Below are 11,138 nucleotides of genomic sequence, written 5' to 3'. Positions count from 1 at the left end.
ATAATCATTTTCTCTGGAGTCATAAAAGACAGGAAACAGTAAATATCATTGTTACTCAAGATGTTTGACAAAGTTGAATAAAAACCCAGAAAAACTGCAGCAAGCTAATCAAACTAATCAGTCATGAACCATAACCAGGCTCAAGATCCTCTTTACTGTTTCCAAAATGAACAGTTACAGTAAAACGACTGTACATTAGTCATCTGTGATAATACATCAGATGATTTTGGCTGAACACAACAACCTTCTGAGGTATTTGGAAATTTCTTTCATTTTCAGTCCATATATCAGTGGATTAAACAAAGGCTGATAACAAACTGTTTGTAGAGTCATTATTAAACGAGCAGTTTTGGGAAAGTTGGATTCCACTCGAGCTATACTGGCATCATACACACTCAGGAGGGAGAAACTGATTAAAACCAGCAGGTGAGGTAAACAGGTCTCTGCAGCTTTTTTCCTGACTTCTCTACAAGTTCGATAGGATATTATAAATATCTTTGTATATGTGAAAATTATGAAGAACATAGGGAGGAGTGCAAGATCTAATACATTGACCACACCAAACATAGTAATGAGTCTTGAGCTCACACATTGAAGCTGGTAAATTGAATTGTTGCAAAATATTCCATTCAAAGTAAAGTTACACAGTTTAGCTTCAGCACTCGCTATTAAAGGGACTGAAATATGTAAAGCAGGTACAATCCAAGCTAAAAGCAGCAAAATATTCACAGTGGTTTTTCTCATGATAGATGGATATTGCAGAGGTTTACATATAGACACATACCTGTCATAGGCCATGGCTGACAACAGAAAGAATTCTGAGGTACCTAAACAATAAAGTACAAAAAACTGAAAGATACAGGCTGAATATGATATGATCTGTTTTTCTGACAAAAGATCAATCAGAAGCTTTGGGTAAATAGTCGTGGTGAAAAGGACACAGTTCAGTAGTAAAGCTGCAATGAAAATGTACATCGGCTCATGGAGGTTTCTGTGAATCACAATAAGGTACACTATAGTAGAATTACTGCAGATTATTAGAACATAAACTGTAAATATAATCAGAAAATAAACATATCTGTATTTGTTAACTTCCACATACCCGTTAAGAGATATGTATGTAACATTTACCACATCATCCATGAATGTTTTCTCAAACTAAATGTTCAGTAGTAAAACAGGCAGGCATGTAACCACTGTACATGAATAATGATCTGAAAAAGAGAAGTCTCACCGTAACAATCTGGAGTGTCTCATTCATTCACAGATACCAGACCCTGAAATGTTGATCAACAACGTTCATGTCCAAAGTTCACAAAGTCAACAGTCTGAGTCTGTGGAGAGTTTTTTATTATTGTCTCAGCCTCCATGGATCTAATTAAACACACACCAAAATAAACTCTAATATGTTAAACTTCATCAAACTCTGGAGGCCTGAAGTCACAGAATGATTTGACCTCTCTCTAATTTGAACATGTGCCCCATTACGCCATTGATTCAGCAGCTGATTAAGTTTCAGTCTTTTGAAAAATGTGCATTACTTTCAGTCAAATTTTAGTCATTTGATTTCTGGTAGTTTTAGTCCAGTTTTGGTCAGTGACCGGCTCTTCTCATTTTCGTCACTTTGTTTTAATTTTTATATCTTCACTGCATTTTGTGGTGACAGCTGTCTCAACAAAAGACAGTCATCATGGTTTCAGGTGTTTATTATTGTTACTATCCTTAATTTATCCTGGGCGCATTCACATCTGTTGTCCTAGTCAGGGAGTAATGCTCTGTCACGTTTTGTCTCATGTTCATGTTGTCCAGTGAGTTTTGCTTTTATTTTAAATTTTATCTCCTCTTGTTTCAGGTTGCTTGCCCTTCCTCTTGTTTCCCAGCAGTGTGATTGTTTTCCCCGCCCTAATTGTTTCCACCTATTACCCATTACCTTGTGTCTATATATTGTCTGCGTCTCCCTTTGTTCTGTGCCAGTTTGTCTCGTCCCATGTCAAATGAACCAGCGTCCGTATCTAGCCCTTGTATCTCAAGTCAGGTTTTGTTGTTCTTTTGTACTTTGCTCGTTCTAGTTCTGATCAGTGGTCTTGCCTTTGTTTTTCTTTATTCCTCATATGAGTGATTTTTTTTGTTTCCTCGCAAGAGTGATTTTTCGTTGGTTTTGATCTTTTGTGTTTGTACCTTTTTCCCCTGTGGGGTGATTTTTATTTTGCTACTTTGTTTATTCAAGACTGTGTTATTTAATCTAAAGTTTTGTAGTCGTTCATTTGGGTTCTGTCCTGGTTCAGTCGTGACATCTGTACTCAGAGCTGTTAATTCCAGGTGTGAACAGGTCCCGTAAGCCTCTGGCCTGCTTGTACAGGACTCTGCCCCCACTTCTGTAGGCAGCCTCCCTGGCTTGATGAAGTTGTCACAGTCTGGCTATGAACCATGGCACATTATTGTTGTACTGAACCCCAATTTGTCCCTGATGGCTGTGCCATAACTGACTAGGTGAATGTGGCATGTATTGTAAAACACTTGTGGTCGTCAAGAAAAGCCGTGAGTGATTCTGATTTACCATTTTAGTGTATAAAGATTCAGCATTGAGTGATTTCATATATTAGCAAAGATTATTGCAGCAGTGGGCATTAAATGTGTCAGTGCAGGGGAATGCTTCTGACAACATAACTGTCACAACATAGCTAACCAATGTGCAGAGTCAAACTCAGGGTTTGATGAGGAAAACCTGCCAGCGAGCAGGTTTGGTTCAGAGTGAATTATTACAGTAACCCAGACTTAAAGTGATCCTGTTTTCTGCAAGAGTTTTCACCAAACCAATTTCTGTAAAGACCTCTGGAATGATACTAAACTGTATGTTTACCAGCAAAGAAGTGGGTCAGACATTATGAATGTACAGACAGAGCTTGCCCCTTTATTACACATTTACATATTGTTTTGGGCTTTTTCTATCTTTATTGATAGTCAGCTGTTGACATTGTGGTTCTTGGTTGCTGCACCCCTTGTTGTACACGGCTGTGCTGTTGGTCTTCGTGCTCAGTCTGTTGTCGATGGTCACTCCCAGGTACCTCCACCACCTCCACATCCCCGCCAAGGATGCAGAGGGGACCTGAAATCAATCACCATCTCTTTGGTCTTGTCCACATTAAGCAGCAGGTGACTTCTTCCAGTCCACTCCACAAATCTGTCCACCAGCCTTATGTACTGCTCCTCTCGTCCACTTCTTATACACCACACAACTGCAAAGTCGTCAGAAATGAGAGAGCTCAGACGTAGTGATGGTCCTCTGACACTCGAGGCTCCGACACATGCGTGGTGGCTCAGGGATAGGATAGCTCTATGTAGTTGCGGTCACTGGAATTTTTCTTTGCAGATTAGGTTGGTTTGTTAGGGTTGTTTTGAGAGTAGTGTTGATAGTGTATTTTTTGGAGAATCAGTGTAGATAGAGCAATAGCTATATAAAATATAAATTAGATATCGATAGAGAGTTATATAGATAGGTATATAGATATCTAGTCCTAAAAAACGTTAGATATAAACAAGACATATAGAGTCATTACATATGTGTGTGTGTGTGTGTGTGTGTGTGTGTGTGTATACGTATGTATGAATGTATTTATGTATATAGGGACACCCACTGCCCTGTTCTTCAAGCACACCCTCTTAACCCACGTACACATAAACCTCTTTGCCAACCAAGCTGAAAACATACCATGATATAATCTATATTTGCACCAGTACCATGTGAAAATTACATCAGTGTGTGTTTGTAGACCGCATGTCATGAATGTACCAGCACCATTTCAATGTTTCACAACACAAAATATAAGTGAAGATTATGTATGGTTACAGTCATGCCAAATAACAAACATGGTCTTTTATTATTATTATTATTAATCCATTTGAAACCACATTATCATCTGGTGCAGTCAAACAGAAAAGTACTATTTATCTAGCTCCATGAAAGTCAGACGTGTGTGTGTTTTGGTTAGGAAAAATCACGATTTATGGCGTATGAACCACTTTACTGCTTCATTTGGTATCAAAACCCTGTCATTGCTTTAGTTGTCTTGCAACACTGTAGCGTGGGTTTGATTCCCATCAGAGCTGCATGTTATTTAGCTCATGAATTAGACTTGTTTTAGGATAGCTTACAATTCATAACACAAAATATCAGGCCGAGTATATTGCTGTTTCCTACAACAATCAGACGTGTCAAATAATATAGCCAATGTATTTAATATACATATTTAATATTTGTAGTTTATTGTGTAAGCTTGAAACCATACAAACATGTAGTGTAGTTGAACAAGAATGTGCATGGCGAATCAAATCCCAAGCAATCCATGAACCAATAAATGATACATCTTGATTGCACTTCATTTTATTGACCGCTAGATGTCCTACCCGAGCACTGTGTCATTGAAGCCAAAGGTAATGAACCATTGTTTTGAATCAGGTGTCGAAGCTTCAACAAAGCCTCGATCAGCCATCACTACTCAGATGTTGTGTCAGTGACACGACTCTGCATTGTACTGAAAGTCAGTGGTGTATAAGGTGAACCGGAATGGAAAAAACACATTGCCCTGTGGGGCTCCATTACCACTCACCACCACATCAGATAGGACACGACCCAGACAGATGAATTGTGGCCTGTCTGTAGTAGTAGGCAGGTAGTCAATGATCCAGGAGGCGGTGGACGTGCCGACACCTATCAGCTGCAGCTTCTCTCCCAGTAACAGAGGCTGGTTGCTGTCGAAGGCACTGGAGAAATCAAAGAATGTGATTCTCACCAAGCCACTACCACCATCGTGCAGCAGATAGATGACACCGTCATCCACCCCCAGACAGGGCCGGAAGGCAAACTATCACGGGTCTAGAGACGATCTCACCTACGGTCTCAGGTGGGCCACCATCAACCTCTCCAACACCTTCATCACATGGGATGTGAGGGCAACTGGACGGTAATCACTGAAGCCAGATGGAGAAAAATTCTTGGGCACAGGAAGTAAGCAGGAGGTCTTCCACAGAAGCGGCACCTTCTCCAGGCTGAGGCTCAGGTTGAAATGATGCTGCAGAACAGCACACAGCTGGCATAGCACAGTTCCTCAGTATCCTGGGCCTGATAAAGTCAGGGCCTGCTCTCTCCTCACCTGGCCAGTCGTCACAGTCAAGCGGGGGGATAGGGGGAGACTGGGGTGCTGGTGGGGTGAGGTGTAGTGAGCTGTGGTCCCATGGTCTGGACTCACTGCAGGGGGGGTGTCCACCTCCTCATAGTTGCTGTCGACACAGGTTGCCACTGGACAAGAGGGACATACTTTGGTGTGAGCAAAACAAGGTTGTGATCTGACCTGCCTGTAGGGGAGGGTGGTGGCACTGTATGCATCACATGCATTTGTATCCAGCGGGCCCAGTCTATTGTCACGAGTGGAACAATCCACATACTGGATAAAGTTTGTGAGTGTTCTGTCCAAAGTAAAATGATTAAAGTCCCCAGTGATCCCCATGAAGGTATTTGGCCGCTGCACCTGCGGACAGGAGATGGTGGTGTTGATGGCGTCAGCAGCTCCTTCAGCAGCAGCTGATGGGGGGCTGTAGAACGTGATCACTATGGTGGAGGTAAAGTCTCTTTGCAAATAATAGCGATGCTTTGGGCTACAGAGATGTTCCTTCACACAATAAGGCAATAATAAAGTAAAAAGCATCTGAAGCATATGAAGAAAAAACTGCCATTATCCTACCACAAACCAACTACCACAGACACAGATACAAACACACACACACACAATCTTTCTTCCTCAGTTCGTCCAAGCACGCAGGGTCTTTCACGTATCAGCCTGAATTGAAAAAAAAAGGGAACAGTAAATATCACTGTTACTCAACATGTTTGGAGAACAAAGGTAGACTTGACAAAGTTGAATAAAAAGACAGAATAACTGCAGAAAACTCATCAGTCATGAACCATAACCAGGCTCAAGATCCTCTTTACTGTTTCCATAATGAACAGTTACAGTAAAATGACTGTACATTATTCACCTGTGTTAATACATCAGATGATTTTGGCTGAGCACAACAACCTTCTGAGGTGTTTGGAAATTTCTTTCATTTTCAGTCCATATATCAGTGGATTAAACAAAGGCTGATAGCAAACTGTTTGTAATGTCATTATTAAACGAGCAGGTTTTGGAAAGTTGGATTCCACTCGAGCTATACTGGCATCATATAGACTTAAAAAGAAGAAACTGATTAAAACCAGCAGGTGAGGTAAACAGGTCTCTGCAGCTTTTTTCCTGACTTCTCTACAACTTCGATAGGATATTATAAATATCTTTGTATATGTGAAAATTATGAAGAGCATTGGGAGGATTACAAGATCTAATAAAATGACCACACCAAACATAGTAATGAATCTTGATCTCACACACTGAAGCTGGTAAATTGAATTGTTGCAAAATATTCCATTTAAAGTAAAGTTACACAGTTTAGCTTCAGCACTCGCTATTAAAGGGACTGAAATATGTAAAGCAGGTACAATCCAAGCTAAAAGCAGGAAAATACTCACAGTGGTTTTTCTCATGATAGTTGGATATTGCAGAGGTTTACATATAGACACATACCTGTCATAGGCCATGGCTGACAACAGTAAGAACTCTGAACTGCCTAAACAATAAAGTACAAAAAACTGAAAGAGACAGGCTGAATATGATATGATCTGTTTTTCTGACAAAAGATCAATCAGAAGCTTTGGGTAAATAGTCGTGGTGAAAAGGACACAGTTCAGTAGTAAAGCTGCAATGAAAATGTACATCGGCTCATGGAGGTTTCTGTGAATCACGATAAGGTACACTATAATAGAATTACTGCAGATTATTAGAATATAAACTGTAAATATAATCAGAAAATAAACATATCTGTATTTGTTAACTTCCACATACCCGTTAAGACATATGTATGTAACATTAACTCATCATCCCTGAATGTTTTCTCAAACTAAATGTTCAGTAATAAAACAGGCAGGCATGTAACCACTGTACATGAATAATGATCTGAAAAAGAGAAGTCTCACTGTAACAATCTGGAGTGTCTCATTCATTCACAGATACCAGACCTTGAAATGCATTTGATGAACGTTCATGTCCAAAGATCACAAAGTTAACAGTTTGAGTCTGTGGAGAGTTTTTATTAGGTTGCTTCAGCCTCCATGGATCTAATTAAACACTCCACCAAAATAAACTCTAATATCTTAATCTTCATCAAACTCTGGAGGCCTAAAGTCACAGAAAGATTTGACCTCACTCTGGCCCCATTGATTCAGCAACTGATTTAGTTTCAGTCTTTTGAAAATGTGCATTAGTTTCAGTCAAATTTTAGTCTTTTGATTTCTGGTAGTTTTAGTCCAGTTTTGGTCAGTGACCTGTTCATGTAATTTTGTTGCGATCTGCCCTAAAGGGGTCTGTTTTTTTAACAGATTTGGATTTTTAGATTATGTGGGACTATTGTGCTTTCTTGATTTCTTTGGGTATTGTCAACCCTGCGTGAGTTGTGAATTCTTTTTGGGATATCTGTTAATATTATGGAATGTCTGTAGACTCTGGTTATAGTTTGTTTTGGGTGTTTTCCAGCAGATTATTCTGTTTGTCTTGTTTGGTTCTAGAGCTTTATAGTAGACTTCTGGTTCATTTTTCTGTTGTGTACACGTTTTGATTCTTGAGGTTTGTAGTATTCCTGGGTTTAGTCTACAGTCCTTTTTTCTTGTCTTTTGTTTCCTGGGTTTTCTCTGTATTTTCAGTATTGTTTAGGAAACCTTGTCACTCTTGTTTTGGTTTCTGAGGTTTGGTTTAGCATTTTCTTGTTTTATTTTGAAATCCTTGCCCTTGTGTATCTTGTCTTACTCTATTTCCTTTTATTGTCTAGTTTCCCTCCTTTGGTGATTGTCTGCCCCGCCCTAATTGGTTTCACCTTTTGCTTGCTACCCTTGTGATTTCTTCCTCCAGTCATTATTCAGAAGCTGATTTTCAAAGCAGCACTGACTGGGTCTTTTCCTTTGGTGTTTTCCAATAAAACCAAGAAGTCAGCCAAGAAGTTTGATGCACATGCAATCTCTATGGGCTTTTCGAAACAATTTCAATGCCAGCTTATACGATTTGTACGACTTGCATTTTGTCTGTGAATGAGTACATACATCTACTTAATCAGAGGACATCAGTTGAGTAGTTGATCCTTCAGCATGAACCAGGACACATTTACAAACATGCGGCCCAGTCACCTCCAAGTGTGATCTGAGTGATCAGATCCCAATGCGTCCTCAGTGTATCTTGGGTGCATTCACTGTACTCAGAGCTGCCAGGTGTGAACATGTCCAGTAAGCCTCTGGCCTACTTGTACAGGACTTTGTCCCCACTCAGTCTTTCCAGGTTGCCAGTTGCAGTGTCAAGAACACTTCAATCAGTTCAGTCAAAACAGTCTTGCAGTTCCTGCTTTGCCTCACATGTTTTTTCAGAGTTTTGACCACAGGCTTTGCAGGTTCTAGTTTCTGCCAGCAGTTTGGAATCAGATGAACTGAGCAGTGACCAGAGCACCCCAAAACTGCCCAACCATCAGGTCAAAATTTCACTGTTTCCAGTCCTTTTGTTTTAACAAAGCTGTTTATTATTAGCATGCTAGCACTGTCACTGTGAGCTTCGCATGCTGATATTAGATGTTAGTTAAAGGACCGGTGTGTAGGATTTAGTGGGATCTACTGGCAGAAATTGAATATTCATAATTATGTTTTCATAAATCACCTAAAGCTAAGAGTCGCAGTGTTTTTGTTAGTTTAGAACGAGTCCTTTATATCTACACAGGGAGCAGGTCATGCCACTGCTCCTTGTCCTATTTTAAGTAATTTTATTGCCTGTGGACTGTTAGGTTTGGTTAGGATGTTTAGAGGACCCAGAAGCAGACCACCTTCAGATGGCAGTTTTAAAGGAAATTTATTTGGAACAGTCAACACAAAGTGAGTCCAAAGGCATTCAGGATAGTTCGAGGAGTGGAGGCTGAGTGGAGTGGCTGGCAGGTTTCTGGCTGGAGGAGCAATCCTGTACACAGGTGAGTTTCTGAGGGAAAAAGAACAAGAGAGAAGAGTCACTTGACTGCTCACAAGGTGAATTCACAAGAGTTCTAGAAGAACTGTTTCACACAGCAGCAAGAGTTACCAATGAAGGTAGAGCAATCTAGCGTCGAAATGAAGCCCTGCATCAACTTAAAAGGAGTGAGGACAGGAAAAACACCAAAAGACAAGCGCACAAAAAACAGTCCAAACCCCATAAACATAACATGGACTCTGAAATTGTTGCCTGTGTGTGGACCATTCGTTAATCCAATCCTTCTATTATAGTATATGACAACAATAGTTGGAGCTGTCATCCAAGTCTGTGTGTGTTCAGGCTAAGGTTTGCCTACCTGCTGCCTCCAACGCCGTTACAGCCTTGTCAACTATGTTATTATGTGTGGCTTGTGCTCACCTGGACTGTCCTATCTTTAGTTTATTATCCATCGATAGCACTGCTCCAGTACTCTGCCGCTGAGCTTCTTAAGCTCCTCTTACATCTGCACGAGCCACCACAACCAGCTCTGCTCCTACACCCGGACATCTTACTTGTGTCTCAATGGAAATACATTCACCATGGCTCCTGTCGGAACTTTGAGTATAACAAATAGAAATCCATCAAGTCAATCTGGTCCACTGCTCAACGTCCACTGAGGAACACTGGTCGCCGAGCTGATCACAGTGTGCTAGCCCGCCTAGCTAGGTCGACTAACACGGATGACAAACTCAGCAGCACTACTGTCAGCTTTGGTCTTCTCAACATCCGCTCACTCACGAGTATCGGGCATCTTGTCCAGGATCTAACGTAAGCTTGACTTTTTATTTATTTGTTTATGTCGCATGGGTAAAGTAAGATTTTATTGAGTGTCTTTTAACTCCCAGTGTGTTTTTAATTTATATTCTTTGATTTTAGTGTGTGGTGTGTTTTATTGCATGTATTGCACACTGGGAGTATATTGTGCTTTTATTCTGAAAAGCCCATGCGGATGTCACTCCCCACGGCGTAATCACCTGCACCTGTGGAGCTTAAGATTGGCGAGCACAGATAAGTTTGGAGAGGATACAGGAAGAGAGGACGCGGAGAGCACAGACGAGGCGGAGGAGACACAGGGGACAGGCTGCAGGACCACGCCGGAGCTGCCGTTGACGGAGAAACCAGGGACGGATTGTTTGCAGGCTCCATGAAGAAGCGGGCAGAGTGTTACTCTGCCCAGCGGTGTGAGTAGCGATCTGCGGCGAAGCGTAACCGATACCTGTATGTGTTTAAAAGTGCAGTGACTGCTGTCCCGCTTTCCTGTTGGTTCGAGGTCGGCGTTCCGAGGAAGACAAGGGCGCGGTGCAGCGGCGTGGTGGGACCGTGGTGCCGAACGGGTCGACGCTTCTGCGGTGACCGAGCTTTTTCCGCCAGCGCCCGAGTGTGTGCGACAACCCCGGCCTCCACAGATAAGACTCTGGATTGCTCCATTGGACTCTCCCCCCATTCAGTTTTAGCCTCTCTCCTTTTAAAATACCTTTTTACCAACCCCGGTCTTATAGTCTTTTTAGTTTTTATCTGTGTTCTTATATTTTATCTTATTTTATGAATAAACACCCGTATTCCTGTCAAGATCTGTGGTTCTCTTGGTTTTAGCAACTGCTCTCTCGCCTGATTTTTAAACTACGTGCATTTTTAATACACTTTTATTAAATACAGAAGGACACTTAACATAACCCATCCACATTTACTTTGTTTACATTTCTCAGTCTGGCCGAGGGGTCTCGCAATAATTTACCACGAGAAGTGGACCATAGCGCCTGTGAATGCTCATGTCTGTCACTCATTTGAGACCACTGTATGTCAGCTCTCTGACCTATTCCCACTATTGTTGCAACCCTGTATCGCCCACCAAAGCCTAACAAGGATTTTATCACGGACTTTAATGCCTTCTTGACACACCTCTCCACACTCTCACCAAACATTATACTTCTGGGGGATTTTAATATTCACATGGACAATGTCAATAATACTTTCACCAAAGACTTCACATTCAGCATGCAGCAATATACTAACTTT

General features: G+C 41.2%; 2 protein-coding genes across 2 annotated transcripts; both read right to left on the bottom strand.

Moving 5' to 3' along the window:
- Positions 1-216: 216 nt before the first annotated feature.
- On the bottom strand, positions 217-1,143 carry LOC121194823 (olfactory receptor 11A1-like). Its single transcript, XM_041057890.1, has one exon. It carries the CDS (start codon positions 1,141-1,143, stop codon positions 217-219), a length of 927 nt encoding a protein of 308 aa, XP_040913824.1.
- A 4,903-nt stretch (positions 1,144-6,046) lies between these two features.
- On the bottom strand, positions 6,047-8,354 carry LOC121193942 (olfactory receptor 142-like). The gene is made up of 2 exons (XM_041056373.1): positions 8,264-8,354; positions 6,047-6,960 (listed from the first exon to the last, which is right to left on the bottom strand). The coding sequence occupies exons 1-2, from the start codon at positions 8,352-8,354 to the stop codon at positions 6,047-6,049; spliced, it is 1,005 nt and encodes a 334-aa protein (XP_040912307.1).
- Positions 8,355-11,138: the final 2,784 nt, after the last annotated feature.

Source organism: Toxotes jaculatrix, chromosome 15 (assembly GCF_017976425.1).
Source record: "Toxotes jaculatrix isolate fToxJac2 chromosome 15, fToxJac2.pri, whole genome shotgun sequence".
In the NCBI taxonomy this organism is placed as follows: domain Eukaryota; kingdom Metazoa; phylum Chordata; class Actinopteri; family Toxotidae; genus Toxotes; species Toxotes jaculatrix.
This window is presented reverse-complemented; position numbering and strand designations above follow the sequence as displayed.

What these genes read in the sequence shown, in the direction of transcription:
- LOC121194823 (XM_041057890.1), bottom strand. Translation starts at nt 1,143, where the DNA reads ATGGATGATGTGGTAAATGTTACATACATATCTCTTAACGGGTATGTG.
- LOC121193942 (XM_041056373.1), bottom strand. Translation starts at nt 8,354, where the DNA reads ATGTTCACACCTGGCAGCTCTGAGTACAGTGAATGCACCCAAGATACA. An exon ending in CACTCAGATCACACTTGGAG is followed by an intron (nt 6,961 to 8,263) that starts GTGACTGGGCCG and finishes AGGGATGATGAG; the next exon opens with TTAATGTTACATACATATGT.